Source organism: Pholis gunnellus, assembly GCF_910591455.1.
Source record: "Pholis gunnellus genome assembly, chromosome: 20".
Taxonomy (NCBI): domain Eukaryota; kingdom Metazoa; phylum Chordata; class Actinopteri; order Perciformes; family Pholidae; genus Pholis; species Pholis gunnellus.
Window position 1 is genome coordinate 5929190 of NC_136547.1, and position 18908 is coordinate 5948097.

Here is an 18908-nt window from a genome sequence, read left to right on the forward strand (position 1 = left end):
AGCACATTTTGGTGTCTGTGTCCTCGTGATTAAAATGGCAAGTGGACCAAAGGGCCCATCCGACCCTAAACCAGACCACGGCGTCTCCCTTTCATTTCCTTGTGCGCAACATCCACCTCCAGATGCATTCGGCATCATTTATCTCCCCTTTGGAATTAAGACTCCGTTAACGTTCAGCCTTTCAAGTGCAGCGCGGTTTGCTCGCTCCTCCGCTCCGACTCGTCAGATCTCTAGTTGGAGTCAGGACAGAGACCGAGCGAAGCGGTAATTGGCAGCACATTCAAAAAAGGTGTGCTCCATCTCCCATCAGAGCCGGTCTTCAATCCTGTCTGCCATTACACGTTTTAATTTGAAGCAAAATAATAAAAAAAAAAAAAAAACAGACAGACGTCGTGGAGTGAGAGAATAAAGATGAAAAACACAATTTTCACCCTAAATAAACCGCTTTGACAAACATCATCGCTGCCAGTGTGAATAGATGACTCACTGCATATCAAACAATAGGGAAGGAGGAGAGGCTGGCGTCGGCTCAGATCAGACGGGCCCGGCCCTCTGACTTGCTTCCTCCCAAACATAACGTGGCAAAGAAGGAAACGCAGGCAACGTTTATTTTTTGTGATTTATGTCACAGACAAGCAATCGTTTTAGGAAGAGGAGCAAACGTATCGCCGCTTTATAGCTCTGCATCTCCGTCGACCTTTGTTATTGCTTAATGACTACAACACACACACACACACACACACACACACACACACAGAGAGAGAGGAGGAGAGGGGGGAAAAAACAAAATCCTGCTTATAATGTGATGTCCAGGCATGTCTTTGTGAAAGAGGGGATGTCAGCTTACATACCACATGTGGGATAAACCATATTACTGTTAATCCCTGCACTAATCTGCAAATGGCATTTTTTTTTTGTCGTCGTTTCCCTTTTGTTTAAGCAAAAAAGACACGAGCGGGATGTGTTCCAAAGCGCACATTAATGATTAAAACTAGCAAGCGGCTAGATTTTGGGGGTTGGTGATTTGCCACTCTCCCTACTACAAATCCCCCCCCCCCCCCCCCCCCTCCCTCCTCCACCCACCCAGCCCGTCAGCCTGCGAGAGGAGGCAGATGTGTCGGCGCTTTTGGTTCGGTTTGAAAAAGGGAAAGCTCACAGCATTCCAGGAGTAATTTTGTGATAATTTTTTATTTTTTTATTTCCTGCCTTCTGCTTCAGTTGGTGTCAGTGATTTGTTATGTTTGCCCGGAATGGCAAAAGGTTGTAAACTTGCGGGTTACATGTGGAGGTGGAGAGCACAATAGCAGTAGCATCGTCAGGGCCGAAGGGTGAGAGACGCTCTTCTGAAGAAATACACACAGTCAGAAAGCAAACATCCTTTGTGGCTGCAGTGCATACTGGTCTATTATAATATTTTCCTTCATGATGGATTTTTCTTCGTATGGGCGCTTTTGGTAAAAGATGAACAAAGCAGCCCCCGCCCCTGTCTTTTGAAGGACTAACACTGAGTCATGGTATAGGATACATTTCTGCAGTGACATCACTGCTGCTGAGCTGGAAAGATCTCAACTTTATCACGATCTTACCTGTAATGAAGTCCTAAAAAAACTTGTTTTTCTCAAAAGAAGTGACAAAACTGAATTATTCTAACTTGATCCAAAATCAATTACTTTCATGTGTTTCATCGAACTTAGTTTCACTTGATTCTCTTAAAACGCTGCTCGTTTCTTCAGACAATCACTTCTAGAAAGTCCTTGAAGAAAAAGGTGACTTTCTCTGTTGACGTCACACTTTCTACGCCGGAAAGGAGAAGCGACACGATGGAGGCACAAACACAAAGCACAACGCACAACAGCTGCATATTGAACCCGTCACTGACCGGTTTCTGGGTCCACAGAGAAGTACGGCTGCCCCTCCAGGATGCTGTACACCACCCTGGCGCTGTTACCGTACGTGGCGTCGTCCGCGTCTGTGGCTGTCACTTGGATTACAGAGGTGCCTGTTGGGGAAGGGAAGATTCATGACAATGATTTAGATCTACTCTTCAATACTACTGAAAATGGCCTGCTGGATAATTGGTCAAGCTGATGCACCTTCTGATGAGGTGTCGGATCCTCTTCTAATCATGCTCGTGCAGAATGTGACTGATCATTTCTGTCCCTTTGCATTACCCAAACCAATCTTTACCCCTCGGCCACTTATAGCCGTATACATGATTGATTTTCTCGGCTAATCGATAAGTCCTAATGTATTTTTCTAAGTATATCTCTCTCTAAGCATACAAGCGGCACCGATACCGGCTCTCTGCAAACCCCAAGAAGCCTATTAGTGTATCCACAGATCTGGAGTGTCTGAGAAGCCAAATATCTGATAGCAGGCGAACGACTGTGATCCATTTTCCCTTCCAGAGAGGCTGAAGCCCCATTTCAGTGGAACAAAGGGAAACGGTTAGCCAAGTGCTACCTCCCAAATGGCGCCTTGCGGGGCCAAGTGGTGCCTCATTACACGCAGAAGAAAATTAATTGAGTCGAAATATTTAATGGCAAAGTGGTATAAATATAGAATTGTGCGATACAATGGGTTAACGACCCCACGAAACTTCTCTAATTCGATGTCAGCTATGATCTGTAAGGGCCGAGAGGAGACTTTCCCCCCCTTTAAAAATCAATGTCGTCCGTATGAAATGGTAAGAGCAGAAAGCAGTGAGGGAAAGCCCACGGCTGTCTGATTTGGTGTAAGTGACAGTTCGGGAGGGTTCCTGAGCAAGTTCACCGAACCTTGATCACTAATACCTTTAACTAGGGAATTAGACTCAAAGAGGCTTTTCTGACATGGCGGCTTTTCGAAAATATCACTGATCCACATCAGCCATCTCATCGCCGACTTTAAGCTTTTGAGAAAAGAATATTCTGACAAAACAAGTCCGGAATAATCACAGTTTTTGTGCAAGGGGGTGAGGGTGAGGGTGGGGGGGGGGGGGGGGGGGGGGGGCTAAGTTACAGTCGACTGTAATCGTTCAGTTGTCAAAGTCGTGGCAGCCCGAGAGTCCGAGAGAAGAAGAATGTCAGAGCCGTGACACTATAATAAAACTCAACGTGTTTGTCACAATTAAAGGGGCAGCGCCGCGACGCAGCCACTCGTGAACACATGCCCTGCCAAGCGGTGACATCACACCTCGGTTGTTGCCATGGGCACCCGTGCTGCCCTTAGATAAGTGCTGGCCTCTCTCTTGGGGTTGCTGAACCGAGTGACAACTCTGTCACATGTCTGGGCTGCAAGACCGATGTCCCTCGGTCCCTGAACGCTCCGCAGCAGCACAACAGAACAGAGAGTTCAAACCACGTTTTCATGCAAGTATTGATTAGGGGGGCTTTTTTTATATTGTTTATCTATATTCATGAGGCCACGGTGCACTTTTAGACTAAGAGCCAGAGCAGAAGTGCACGGTGAATTAAAGTTTCATTTGGTGCCGAGAGATAATACGAAAAACAGCAAACGGTGCCGTCTGAGAAACTGGCTCTGCAGACGTGGAATCTGCAATTACTCACTGCGAAGACGCAGCTGAAAAAAAAGCTGGTAATTAAATGAAATACTGTTTTAATAAATACAATACTGTATTTAAAAGATAATCTGCACCAGTGCTGAAATCATCACACAGAGAGACGCTTTACCTTGTTTATTCTCTCGTCATAAAACAGCTCCTCGTCTCATTTAATTAGCCGGGCCCTCTTTGTTAAGTCTGCATCATTATTATGATTGATAAAGTCCCATTGATCCAGGAAGACTGGCATTTTGTACCGTCTCTATCCTATTTGAATCATAAGCCTTTTAATCCAGCCGCACACACACACACACACACACACACACACACAAGCATCTTCAGTTGTGTAAACACTTAATTATTGTGTTTCATGATCAATAAATATGGTTTAACATACTAAATAAAACTCTCTTAGCCTTCTGTGCACACAAAACCTATTATCATTTTAATGTCTATGTAATTATTGTTACTATTTAATTACTAATCTGTCTTTTTTTTAATCTATTAACTCATTAAATGTCCCTATAGAATATCTCAGGGGCGAGGAAAAGCTGTATGTTTACAGCGGCCTATCGAGCGACCTGCGTTAGTTAACAATTCTAAAGTCGAAACTCAACAAATCAACTTACAAGTTGCTCCTCAAAGAATCTCTTGTAATATTGAAGGCTTTAAATCATTTAGACTATTTATCGACGCTTACACGAACACATTGAAAGTAAAAAATTGAAGGCAGCTCTCCTTCACTGAACACTCGGGTTGTGCCGTCAGGATGAAAACAGTCGTCATGTTTGCTCTATGTGGCTTCTGCTGATGAAGACCTTGACATGCCGTTTAAATAAGTGAAGTCTAGCTTGTGATTGAGGGATTTCTTGCGAAGTCAAAGTGATGTTCGCTGCAATAAACCGTCCATTATTGGGTCTCGCATCAAACAAAACTAGTAAAGCTACAGCTGCAGCAACTCACCCCGTTAGTCTGTACTTACAGTTTGATTAGAATCAACAATGTATTCAATCATTTCTTTCACTGCACTGGAACTGCTTTTATTTTCTAGTCTCTTGGATTTTAATCGTATTAAAACGTTCTTTTATGATGCGTTTATTTTGCTCTTCGTCTTACGTTGTGAATTGCCTCGTTGCCGAAATGTGCTTTATAAATAGACTCGCCGATCATTCCACCATAAGTAATGAATGAGGAGAGCGAATGTGCAGGTTTATACATTTATGAGGAATGTTTACGGCAGGAACTCACCGATGTCGGACATTTCGGGGACTCTGGCCATGTACGGGTCCTTGGTGAACCGGGGCTCGTTGTCGTTGATGTCGTGGATCTTGATGACGAACTCGGACTGACCCTCGAGCGCCTCGTTGGTGAAGCGGTTGACGGCTTTGGCGTGGAGGATGTAGTAGCCCTTCTCCTCGCGGTCCAGCCTCTTGGTGGCGTGGATGTCCCCCGAATTCTCGTCGATCTTGAAGAGGGACCCCGCTCCCTCCCCTGTGAGCACGTACTTCACGCTTCCATCTCCTCGATCCGAATCAGAGTGAAGCTGTTGCAAAAAAAAAAAAAAAAAACAATATATATAAAACATGATAATGTGGATACCTGCAGCTCCCAAACAACAATTTCAAGCAACAGTTTGTGCCATTTTCATTTTAATACATTTCCACTTTGGAGCTCTCTATTGCTAATTGTTATAGCACAGCAGTGATTCAAACTTTGGCTCACGGAAGCTTTCACATTTGCTTAATGTGCTCTTATGAACACCAAGTGTCAGCGCTCTCTTTGCTGGGAGACGTCTCCTCGTTTGCATGAGCAGAAATAGCCAGAGTGAGCACGAACGTCATCTTCACAAAGTCCAAGAAAAAAAAAAAAAAAAAGGAGAAAAACATCACAGCGCTGGCTGCACAGTTTGACAGGTGATCTCTGAGAAGTGCAGAGCGAAAAAAGAAGAAGAAGCAATAAGCACTTTGTACCAAAGATGTCAACAAAATCAAATTTCAAAGTCGAATCACAGTTTTCCACTTAAGTATTTCTGAAACGCCGCGCACACATGAATGATCTGACCAATCTGGGCCTTGGCAAAGAAAGACTGACAGCTTTGATAAGTGCGTTTGGTGTTATTTAACAGATTCATATCATCTTTAGTAAACTGTCATCACGTCATCCCGATACACGTTCGTGGCTTCACCTCGTCTCTGTGAAATTCACATCCTGCCAAGAAGAAAAACACACAGAGCCGGAGCGCTTAGAATGTTGCATTCACTGGTATTGTTACATGCAGGTTGTCATCACGCTTTTCTTTTTTTTTTAACCGCAGGGCGACGGTGACATTAGCACAGTGCTGTAAAACAGAATGCCGGTGGGTCGAAGCCTGTGAAGTACCAGCATGAGTGCGCACACGTCCGCCGCCTGCCAATCCCTGATGGATCAGCAACATGACCAACATGCCAGAGGAGCACCAGAGTCCACTTGTCTGTGGAGCTTCTCATTAATATTTGCTCTCTCCCTCTCTATCTGCTGTTTTTTTTCTTTTTCCTGCATGAACAGCAGCTTAGCATGCGCTGACATTTTAATTCCACCACCAAATCCCCCCCCCCCCCCCTCAACATATTTATCTCAGAGAACTCATCAAAAGCTTGTCCAGTCGTTTCCCCTCCCACTGCTTCCCTGCCTCCCGTTTTCCCCGTCTAATTGCAGGGGGGGGGGGGGGTGAAGGGCAAAAAGCGGGCACGTGTTTGCAAAGTACAAACCGAGGCAAACGCCACCCGAATGTTCACGAGCACGTGATTCCGGGAGTCCGTGGATGACACCTCGTTAACTTGAGTGAGCCGGCGCGTTTGATTCTGGACAGTTTGAATGCATGTTTTCCTTTGAGCGCGAGATGTTGCTGTGTCTACAAGCGTTGTTGGCTCTGCCGGTGGACAGACTGAGGGGGGATATTGTGCGTTGCAGCTGGGTCACGTGGGAGCACATTGCAAAGTCTCCCTTCTCATCATATATTAAAAAGCTTTTCATCCCAGGTGCTCGGGAGCTTTACTAATTCATGCTGTTATATCAGGGCAAAGCTGGCACATGTGAGACGAACAGCTTTGTGGATTAGCATCTTTAACACTATTTTGTTCGCCTGCTTGAACGCTGGTAAAAATGACTGTTTTCATTCCTTTCTCTGTCTGTCTAACCAAGCCAGTCGAGTGTGTTGCAGAATTTCAGCATTTTCGGATTAGGATCTAGAGCGGAGCACTGTTTCATTAACCCACTTGAAGTCTAGTCAAAACAATCCTATTTCTTTTCTGTCTAACCAAGCCAGAAGAACATCCTGCGGAATTTTATTTGTTTTCTATTCTGCTTTACAGTACGTGCTTCCAACAGAGACTCAGTTGGCTGAAAACAATCCACTTCAACATTATTATCTTTCTCCCGCTGTTATAGCTGCAATGTCCTTTTCTATGATTGTCTATCAAGCCGCCTATCTCTGCCGGCACGACAATTCAGTTAATAACCATTGAGTCCTCTCCTTTCGGCTGAGATGTGAGATAGACAGTGTGACATGTGCTGTGTCGACTGTCATTTCTATGGAAACAGAAAGATCTTGTGGTTCTGAAGAGTTCCTCCTCATTCGGCTGAAGGATATTTCAAGGCAGCTCAGAGTATCGAACTCCAGCGCCTGCTGCAGTGACCTCGTCCCTCCCAGCTGCCCACCTAGCTGGCGAGGTGAATTTACTGCAGCCCTTCCACTCAAATTAAGAGGGATAAAAAAAAAAAAAAGAACTCTCCCGGAAATCAATGTGGCAGGCCAACGTGCATTCACAATGGTCCTTTGATCAATTTATATCGAAAATACAATTAAACTGTCACAGGGGCGAGAAAAGAAAGCCACATGTGCATTCAGTATGGTCACCAAGAAGCTCTGGCACATCAATAGCTCGCCTTTTCTCCTTTGCCCTCCTGTGGTACCACATCGTAAAAAACAAAAGCAGAGAACATGACGCGATGTTCATGAACACTGGGACATTTGCTCTTTTTGTAAAGGAAGAGGACACTGCAAAACATCTCCATCTTATGAAGTCGTTCTGTTCTATAATAGTGGCCTAAAATCCTTGTGTTCTTACAGGAACAGTTTGACATATTTGGAAATATGCTTATAAGCTAAACACAAGGCTACAAAAAGTAGCTACTTAGCTTAGCTTAGCATAAAGATTTTTTTTTTAAACTATAGTGTTTGCATGGATGAAACAAAAAAGATACAACATGTTAATGAGTGAGTACACTCTTAGAAATAGAAGTGCTAATTGGAACCACATAGGGTTCTTCGGCTTGTCCTCATAGGAGAACCCTTTTTGGTTCCTGGTAGAACCCTTTCAGTGAAGAAACCAACATGAGGGGTTACACCTTGAACCATATCGTGAACACTTTTATATTCCTTTATATCTTATATTGAAGGGTTTCATCTAAAACCCACTCAGGGGGTTCTATCGGTAACCATTGTACTGTATATTCCAAGGGGTTCAACAAGAACCCAAACAGGGGGTTCTATTGAAAATATTTGTATATTCCAAGGTTTTCATGTAGAACCCTTATGGGTCGGGGCTGACGTGGTGCAGCACAGTTTTGGGGGCTGTGCGGGCTTAACACATGCTTTCAACAATCCTTGAAGAACTCTTTTTCCAACAAGGGTTCTTTGGATGAAATGGGTTCTCAAAGGAACCCTTAGCCCTACAAAGAGGCCCTGAACAACTCTTTCTTCAATAAAAGGGTTCTTCAGAAGCAAATTATTCCGGGAAGAACCTCAGCCCTTCAGGAAGAACCCGCTTGGAACCTTTATTTCTATGGAGGAGCTGGTAGTCTGATTTTGTGACATAGAGACGGCTGAGCTCACTGGTTACACTCGTTATGCTAACCTAAGCTAACAGGAAGCTCGTGGTAGCCTCAAATGTACTGTACAGACACGAGAGCGATATCAATCGTTTCAACTCACTAAAGCCTATTTACCAAAATGTCAATCAGTGTCTTTAACTTGAGTGGCAAAGGATCAAGGGAGGTTGCGCCACTCAATCTCAGATTTGTATTGGCAAAATTGGAAAGATTCTCACATTTGTAAGAAAAAATGACTAGCAAAGATTTCTTTGAATCAACTGTGAAGTAAACTATTGACCCTGTACTTAAACCCTTAAATCATCAATGACATGCTATATATGTTGAAACACTTCCACTCAATTAGCCTTCTCTGCAGAGTGATACCGTGACATTTCCAATGGTTGCCATTTTTTCACTCTAGAAGATTTTTTTTTTGCTTCATCTTCCAGTTTGAAGTGGGCTGAGAAGTGAAGTGGTATTCATCAGACATCTGTGTGTGAGAACTTAGAAGCGAGCTGTCTTTGTTTGTGAAATTAATCAGCTTCAAGTGCAGCAAATGTGAACGCAGACTCGATCTGGCCGCCATTTGTGCATCACTCGAGTTAGGCCGTAAAGATGGCTCTGGAAATGGGCTGCTTAGGGCAATTAGCCAGTTAGCCTTTAAGGCCTTGTGTCCTGGCCTGTAGAGTCCTGGCTGCCTTCTATCTAGCCAGATGGTAGCCTCAGACTGTGCACAAAAATAGCCGATCAAATGTCTGTTGATGTGTAAACTTGAGATATGTGGTCAGAGCTGCAGAGACTTAAAGGTGAAAATGTCACTTAAGATATATTTCTCTCTTGTGGACATCTGACATTTTTCGTTTTGTGTCCCATGCATAATATCCAGCATGTTATCTTTCCATTACAAGCATTTTGTATTACAGTTTGTATTCACTTTGCTGCAGGGCCGCAGCCTGAGCGTGTGATTTTAACAACCGGAATAGTTGTTCACAGTGGACAATGACGCAAAAACTGCACACGGTGACCTTTTAAGGCCGATACGGTTATTCATTTCAGACTCACAATTTAATTTGAAATTATAACACAGAGAAGTATTTTCTGAGAACATTTTTCTTTAACTGTGTTGTCAAAATATTTAGTTTCAAATTTAAAATCTAGTGCAACAACCTTCATTTTGCATTACCTATAATTGTTTTCAGGTATAGATATACAAAATATTTATAATTTTCTTTATAGTTTTTCGAAAATCCTCAAGGAAAGTTGATCACAAATGGAAAGAAGCTGAAACATCAACCGTGCATAAGAAGACTTTTGCTATTTTCAAGAACAAAATTGTTTTTACAGCTCAATTTTGAAAGATAATGTTTATGTGATGTTGGGATTTATTGGCGTGCAGCTTAAAAATTAATAAACTAAATAATGTTTTATTTAAAAAGGCCTTTAAAAAATTGTTTAGACCATTGTTTAGAATTATGAAAAAATAAAGAAAATATGATTAAATGAGTATTAAAGAATATAAAATATTCCGAAACTTTTACTTATTTTGTTAAAACAATATTCAGGGGTTGTGCATCTAAAATCCCGGCCACAGCCTTACTTTGCTGTCATATCTATTTGCCCCTCAATTAAATAAAACTTGATCAGCTGACTACTTGATTGCAGAGACGAAGCCAGAATGTTTGATGATAGAAAATCAATTAATCTCACACTGAGAAAACCAACAGGAGTTTGAAACAGCAGTAGGCAGGTGATAGCACGGAAACAATTGCGAAGCGCTGCGGCGATGTCGTCGTATCTCGCTCAGACATCGCTTCGCTCCGGCAACGTTGTCAAGACAGATGTTTGCCGGGCCTCGTCGCCGCATGACCTCATCACACCCTTTCCACCGCTGCTCACGGGGCGAAAAGGAGAACAGCATAATTTAAGTCGCCCCCTCCTGGCGCACAAGCGGGAACTTATCGCCTAATCAACAAACACTGCCAATGTGTGCTCCGGGTCGCCGCAGGGATCGCCATGGCTCGGGTACAGCCAAGCCTCTGCCATATTGCAAACTCCTTGCCTCTTTGCCAAGGTGAGCAGCTGGTAATGGGGGGGGGGGGCATGAACAGAGACCAAAAATCCCTCCAACCCCCCACAAACAAACACAAAAAAAACAAAATCCCTGCACCTTTCCACTCCGCTGCCATAAGACGCTTGAGTCCTTCCCCCAGGTCGCCTCAACCGCTGAGTCATGCAGGACTGGGAAGAATATTATGTCTGTGTTCATCGCGTCCTTTTTGTCTTTCCTCCGATTTCCAGCCCATTACTGGAGGCTAGTGTTGCAGACGTGTGTGTGTGTGTGTGTGTGTGTGCATGCACGCCCCGGTGTGTTTGTTCACGTACAGAGAGCATTGCTCACTTGCTAGGGACTGTGTTGAGGAGTCTACCCAGCAGACCCAGAACCACTGGGGCCTATCAGGGGCTGTAAATACTTTATGAGATATGATAGTACAGCACAAACACTCCTAAACCACAGGCCATTAACCATTTTCAGTGGATATGTGCCCTTTGGTAAAGGAGGAAATAATGAAATAAACAAACATTCTCTTCCCCCAGTGACAGCCCGAGCCCTGCGAGGCCTGTATGCAGCTCGCCTGCTAATGAGAGGCAATGTGTGATTTCCCTCCTGCAGGAAAAAAAGAAATCATTGGCCAATACAGCAAGATTAGCAAGATTAGCAGCCAACCAGCTCCACAACAAGCCGGCGCCAGAGTCTCCCGTTTCCCCCTTCATCTCGATCGCTTCCCTTAATTCCTTCCTGTTCCGACTGCTTTTGTTACGCTTGTTCAGGAAAGATTAAACTTTAATTTGTTTGCAATTCACAACTCGATAAAGCTGTCGTGAAAAGAATGAAAGGAAGGAACAAAAAAAAACAGGGGAGAGTGGGGTGTGGGGGGGTATTTGGATTGAGTTTACCAAATAACCGGAGACGGGATGTTGTAATTCAAGTGTAGTTTCATCATTCTATCTTTTACTGTGTGTCAAGAGCTGCTCCCTTGTTTATAATAACCTGCCATTGTGTTATTTCCAATTCATCTTTTTCACCACTAACAAAAGTGGTTTTGCTCCACGCTGTGGTCTCCGGTTGCCATGATGCCGCTTGCAATGACAAAAGCTTTTCCTTTTGTGTTTCTGCCGGAGTTTTTTTTTACTTCCCAGCACATTGTGAGGATATGGCCTCCACCTGGCGATACAGATGGCTGTTCTCCACGTTTGAGCCACGTGCTCAACTCAAAAAGTCATTCATTCCGTTTAGGGCGCCATTCATTGCTTGCACTTTATCAAGCAATTAACAAACAGTAATTGCAATCAGATAAACTCCACGCACTGCGATGCGACGCGACAACTGGCTAGTGAGCTGACAATGAGGAGAAGCTCCCAGCTGCATGTACTTGTGGGGGGGTGGGGGGGGGGGCGATGCAACAAGCGCTTGGAGCCATGATTAAGTGTGGCGCTGGAAGGGTTGATGCCTTAATAGCATCTTCAGGAGTCGGGCTCTCAGGCCAAAGCCTCTGGCTCTCTAAGTGTACAACACTCAGATAATCCATTCTTCTTTTGCTATTAGTCATTTTACAAGCGAAAAGGACGAGTGGCACATCAATCACCACTCTCTGAAGCCAAAGTGGTTTGATCATGCTCGGTACTTACTTCTGATCTTCATTCACTCAGTGTGTGTTGTTTTTTTTGTTGGTTCTTTTCAACTTTTTTTTTTTTGTTCTCCCTCGTATTTGCTCGCGTTGTAATCCTTTTAGACCGGGGCTGAAAGTCGACCCTCGCTCCAGGAGGACGTATGTTGCGCAAAATCTCATTTGGTTGGATGACTCTATCCTCCGTGGACGCACGATAGGAATGCAAAGCACCGGGCCCATTCAACTGCTCGCACAAAACAGCCTTTCTTCCTCCTCAGCCGTCCTGACCTTGCCACGACGCCTCACAATCTCCTCAATTACAGTAGGTTTGCAAGAGGAGACTGATATCTTGACTTCCGCTCCGCTGCATGTAAAGCAAGCATTATTTGGCTCGTCTTCTTGTAAATCCCCCCCCCACCCCCATGTTATCTGGGTCGACGTCGTGTTTTCATTTAGTTGAACAAATAATACCTTCGGAGGAAGTCGCGTTTGACTGTGAGGGCGAGACGGCCTGCTTTAGGACGGCTTGATGTGAGCGGAATGGACATTGTGCAAGCGGCCGCAGAGCTGACGGTAGGCACAAAATATATTGGACAGCCAGCAGCAAACACAGCCTTTAGGATGGACGGATGGAAGTCTGATATATGAGCATCAGCCGAGCAGAGTATAACGTCATGAGTACTCTCCGTTGATGGGCGGGGGGGTTCTCGTACTCTCAGAGACAGCAAGATACACTCGTAGGCAGGATGTTATTTATTTTGAAGCATCTCATTAAGAGCAGATCTCTGAGTCTGTAACGGACAATCGTGTTATCTAGAAAGCCATTATGCTGCAAAGAAAAGACACAGCCCGTAGTAAGCTTTCCCCCCCCCCCCCCTGTAGTGCTATTTTGGAAAATGAACTTTTCCAAAATAGTCGCATGATAAATTCAGATTTTTGTGTGACTGTAAAATGCAAATAAAGTAATATCTGGTGAAATTTGCATTAATTTGGATTGATGGATGGGGAGGATTTATCTTCATGAATATGTATTGACAAGACAGTACATAATGAGACTTCTTTTATTTTGTATGCACAAAAAATATCAACTTTTTAAATGTCGGCGTGTGAAAAGTTAAAGTTGTGTTGTGTGGACATTGGCTTCGGGGAAAACAAATCCCAGAACATTGAGCAAACGCTACACATTGAGGAAAATACACAAACAGAGAGAGAGAGAGAGAGAGAGAGAGAGAGAGAGAGAGAGAGAGAGAGAGAGAGAGAGAGAGAGAGAGACTGCAGGAGACTGAAAGCTGTAAGTTTGATGCACCAGCTACAAACTTATCTGTTATTTGTGAGACGGACGCGACGGAGGAGGAGGCTCTTGGCGCGACTGTCAACCACCAGTAAACTGTGGTTGTGACTTTTTCTTTACAACCAATGTGATCATCATTAAGTTGTGTACTTGCGAACACAATTATTTATCGTCTCTCAATGTTTGCTTTCAAAGTGCACCTGGTTGATGCATTTAACTTTAAAACTATTTAGAAAAAAATATTTAGGGGCTAATATTCCTTTAGATAGATATCACCCAGATTGTGAGGGAGCTGTTAGCTGGTCTCAGCATCTGAGAGAGACCTGAACCCATCTGACAAACAGCTAGTTTGTGTGGGTCAGAATATAGAAGTAGAAACCTTTCTACTTACGCAATGTTAGTTAATAAAGGAGATGCAAATACAAATACAAATGAACCAGGATCTAAACTTCTGAGTGAAGGTGGATGATTGACATCACATGTTATGGCTCAACTTTCATGTTTTACAAAAAACACTGTCACTAATCTATCTGGGTACAAGCAAGAAGTACAACTTCTTCAAAGCCCATACTTTGAGAAATAAAAGCATTTCTTTTCCACACAAGAAGTCAAAGTTCTCAAATGTTAAGTTCTGTCAAAAGGAGCCCTGCAAGAAATTAGCTTAAAGAAAAAAGCCAAAACATTTCAATCAGGAAGTGATTTGATCAAAGAATAAACAAACACGATTACCAATCGGACCAGACCAACGTCTCTCTTTGATCCCAGCCCTTCTGTGGTTAAAAGACGACAGTGTGGTCACTTGAGGACAACAAGACATACAGAGAAAGCTAACTGATCAGATGTGTTTTAAGGGTTATTGCTGTGATTATCCATCTCCTTATGTTTGATTATTGTGTGTACATTTGGTGTCAGATCAGATGAGCTGATCTTGAGGGTGGACTCGTCTGTGATGGTCTCATGGAGCTGCTGTTTAATCACTAGTATAACACAGCATGTAGGTGAATGTGCGCGTCGTGTGTGCATGCTCTTTACCTTCCCGACATACTGCATGTCTGACCCCATGTACTCCTCCAGCAGAAAGAACTGGTTCCACATCCAACCTCGCTTGGAGCGCCGGAGCGGCACTCCGTTGGCGTCTTGTCCAGTCAGCCCCGCGGACCCCCTCCGCCCCCCTGTAGTCCTCCGCAGGGCCCTGAGCCCGTGCCCCGGAGAGCTGAGGCTGGCCACGGCCCACAGCACCATCAATACGCAGACTTTCCTTCTATCCATGGCCACACCACCACAGCCTTCCGTCTTCTCCCCCACTCAGTGGTCCGTGTCCCGGTGGTTTTTGGTCAGAGTATCGGATCAGTCCACATGCTGTAATCTACTGAAGCAGGAAAGGCTCCCCGGACTCACATGGGGCGGAAAAACGGCACCTGGAACATTTACAGAGAAAAACAGAGTGTCAATACTGGGAGGGGAGGCAGCGATTTGTTACTGCACAGGTGCTTGTTTTCTTTCCTCCTAACCCATGGTCAAAACCAACTCAGTGGAGTTTCAGGCGTTCTGAAAATGCAGTATTTATTAAATTGAGTTCAGTGCACATGGGAAGTGAAACCATGAGAAAAAGAACAAAAAAAAAAACACTCTTTGAGATGTCTCTCTAAATGTGTGCTTTGTGTATTAAAACAATCTATTCCGTCTATGGAATCATACGCATTGTTAACAATAAGTAAACCATGAACAGACACTATAAACGAGGAATGAAAATAATAAAAGACAAACAGAACAGAACAGCGAGACAGTTTAAATAAAAATCAATTGACCTAGTTTCATGAAACAAAGTTCTTTTCACTCTCAAATCCTTCACGTTTTCCTTTTCCTGTGCCATCCTGAGAATTCTCTCTCTCTCGTTTTCTGAAATTAAACAAGTTTCCGCTTGGTTTAGCAAGTGATCTCCACACATCTGCCAATACAGATCTGAGGTGACCTTTGACATATGGCATCACTTGATAAAGCCTGCACCAAAATACAAGGAAAATGCACAAATTATTTAATAAAAGCATTAAATCGAGATGTGCGATCTTTGGCTGCCAGCGATTATGAAAAACCCATCAAACAATGATTATGCCTACGATGGATTTGTCTTGTGGTATAAATCCAGCGCACCCCTGTTTCCTGTAAAGCGGCGCGCTTTCGTTTCGCACTCGGCGGGCGGAGACGGCCCCTCGCTGTCTGGCCCCCCGACGGGCATCTCGGTGCTCTGCTGGGCTCCGAGAGACCCGGGGTGAAGGTGGCGCTCTACGGCCCCGCTTCGTCGCTCGCTGTGTCTTCTCTCCCTGCAGGGAGGGGCGGACCTCCGTGATCCCGGCGCGACTGTCAACCGGGGTGCGCTGATTGCACCCCACCTGACGCGTCTTGAAACATCACACGTGCATGCTTGAAAACACGGATCCCTTCTTGTTCACCCGATGCGTTTCCCATGCTCCGTGGGCGTGTCTCTTTTTTTGATAAAAGCCAATGTGTTTATTCAAGTCTTTACTAAATCTCTAGTTCCTTATAGCCTCTTTATTTGATGCATTTCACTTTACAATGCAGGCTACAACATGTTCTTTCTAAATGCACTCATGTTAAATATAACCGTGATAATATTGACCAAAATAATCCTGATTATCATTTTCAGATCTGAAATCTGTCACACACACACACACACACACTCCCGTCCACACGAGCCCTGATATACTTCATGTGCACAAGCATAAAGTATGTTGACTGTCAGTCATCTGATTGATTGGCAGCCTGACCTGATAAATATCGGATTATGAATATTACACACCGGTGTATTGGCTCACACGTTGTACAGCATGTGTAAAACTACTTTATCTGCATTAAGCCCCCTGAATCAACATCTAATAGAGTACAAGGCTCAACGTGGAGCGGCCCTTTCTATCTTTTTGAACAATCTGCTTGGGCACACTTTGTTATCAGACCCAGCAGAAGGCCGATGGAGACCCTGGGCAATGTCAACCCCAGTTTATTACCTTAAGATCAGTGTAAAGATACTGAACAAAATGACTGTTTGCAAACCACAGAGAAGGGGAACTGATGTGAGCAGTGGGATATGTCCGCTCTCCGTCTCTCAATCATTTCTCCCACCCATCTCCTCTCTCTCTCTCTCTTTTCTTCCTCTTGTCCGCCGTCCTCTCAAAGGCCGATGCAGAATGCGCTGGCAAATGTGTGAAGGGAACGGAACAAGAGGAACAGAGCGGTGGAGGAGGAGGAGAAGGAGGGGTAGAAAAGAATGAGAATGAAGGCCATGTATTCTGCTTTTGTTCCCATTATTCCTCCCCGGCTGGCCGATATCCAGGCCGCCACTGTTCCTTCGGCTGGGGTTTTGGTAGGAGGGGTTATCAGCGGGTCCGCTGGGGAGCGTCTGCAACGTTCCTCCATATCGCACGTTCTCAGAAGGCTGGTGGGGAAGGGGGGGGGGGGGGGGGGCGCGCAGTCTAGCCCCAATGTATGTGCAAGTCTGGTCGACCCTTCCTGGCACAGTGTGTTGGGGAATGAAAAAAAACCCGATGTCTTTTGGAACATGAATTAAGTACCCTGACCTGCATGCAGGAGTGGAGTCAGACAGACTGAAGGGAGCGAGCGAAATGGAGCGAGAGAAGAGAAAGTGAGAGGAAAAGGTGCCGGCTTAGGGGAGTGGAAGCAGCAGTCCTGTCACAATACCACAAATCTGTCTACGTTTAGTATCTGAAAAACCCGATACTGTAGAAATAAAGAAAAACCATCAAGCGATGTCACAGAACAACCGCTGAGCTTTTTACAAACAGATGTCTCACCATCGACTGGGAAAGCTTTGTCGGCCGGGTGTCTTTGTGGGCTCGATGAACAAAATACAGTAGCTGCATATTTCACTCAGTGCGTCAGTCTGTCAAGCTGTTGGCGGTTCAAAAACACGACGGAGGGTTTGATACAGTGGATAGTCTTTGTCTCTGTCTTGTTCTGGCAGGGGTTCACAAAGACAGTTTTTACCATCGTGTTTGCTTTCACTCAAAGCCCGTCCCAAAGTGCACCTATAGCACAGAGTCTACCATCATGTGAAGATGCCTGTGAAATGTTTTTTTTTAATTTTTATGAACAATGCTGTGGTATACCTCGCTGGTCCTCACATACCTGGTGACCAACTCTCTCTTCTATTTTGTGTACATTGTTTTCAGGGGCCGCAACGAACAGATTCTTTATGTTTTGCCTCGTTTTGTCTGACAGTTTAGAAATATAAAACAGAGAAAAACAGCAAATTGTTGCTGGAAATAAAGCCATTTTTGATCGACGTCATTTACAATTGTACACGTCTGAGTTGAGCTGGGATGACCTTGGCCTTTAAAAAGACACAAAGAAAAAGCACACAACTGTCTGCTGTTCGGGTTGCCATTGTGAGGCGGCCCGACAAGGGCAAGCGCGCTACGACGGCTCAAATAATTTCCATTAGGAGCAACGTGCTGCAGCTTCAGAAACAGGAACAGTGTGTTTGTTCTCCAAGCGGAAGGAAAAGTGGGGTAAAGAGACAACAAGGTACGTATTATACTTCACAGTCTTTTAGAATACCATGAAAGAGCAACAAATCAAGCTGTTCCACTTTCTGCAGCACATTTTTCTTTTTCCATTTTCACCGGTGGTTTTGGATTTTTGCATGTTTTTGAATTGGCTTGTGTTGGTTTGTTTTTTACGCCCTCGAGACGGGATTCTTTCAGCATTTTCTCCCCTTGACACACTTGCTAAAAAATTTTTTTTCTTTTTTAAATCAGATGTAGTTACTGTGACGACACTAAGGGGCAAGCGGGGAGAGAGGTGAGTGAAGGAGAGGTAGAAACGTCCTGTCAGAGCAGCGTCAGCAGTCAGGCCGGGAGACGGGCCCATCCATTACGCTACCTGTCTTCCAGAGGCAGCCAAGGCATGCCCTGCTTTCCCCTTATGAGGCAAATTGCGAGCGGTTGAAGCTGGAGGTTAGGTCCCCTCTTTCTCTTTTCCCTTATGCGTTGCTGTTTATAGCACACACAGCCCCCCCCCCCCCACCCCCCTACCCTCCAGTCTCCACACCTCCATCCCCCCCTGCCGCTGTGCCTACTTTGCTTGCATAGGCCTGAGCTGATATGCATTATCGCTGGGCTTTTTCGCTGAAAGCCAGTCACTTTGCATGTGTCCTCTGCCGGGCTCAGCACGGCGAGAGGGGGGGGGGACTCCCGGGTCATCGGTGCGTGTGCTGATGGAGGCAGGTGAAAGTGAGATGGACTGTCAGGCTTCTTAATAACGCCCGTAGAGGAATAGTCTCTCACCACTCTCTACTTTCACTAAGCCTCAACTCTCATGGCAGAAGCTGTTTCCTATCCAAATTCGCTACATGACTGGATGCTTCCCCCCCCCCCCTCTCTCTCTTCCTCATATTTTTTCCTTTTTTATTTTCCAACCCCAACTCCCAGCGCACTCGACTTTATGAATTTACTTAATTGACGTCGTTGAGGAGCATGTGGGACTTTGAGCTATTGATTTGCTGTAGGCTCCGGCGTAGTTG

At 44.7% G+C, this 18908-nt stretch overlaps 1 protein-coding gene across 1 annotated transcript in view; it reads right to left on the reverse strand.

The window, feature by feature from the left end:
* Window positions 1–18908, reverse strand: part of LOC306712391 (cadherin-6-like) — a 55500-nt gene that overhangs the window by 20955 nt on the left and 15637 nt on the right. Inside the window, exons 2-4 of the mRNA XM_079181645.1 lie at window positions 14384–14769; window positions 4790–5084; window positions 1880–1999 (exon numbers count right to left, since the gene is read on the reverse strand). Coding sequence (XP_079037771.1) covers window positions 1880–1999; window positions 4790–5084; window positions 14384–14620 — 652 coding nt within the window. The 5' untranslated portion in view covers window positions 14621–14769. The remainder of the gene's footprint in view (window positions 1–1879; window positions 2000–4789; window positions 5085–14383; window positions 14770–18908) is intronic.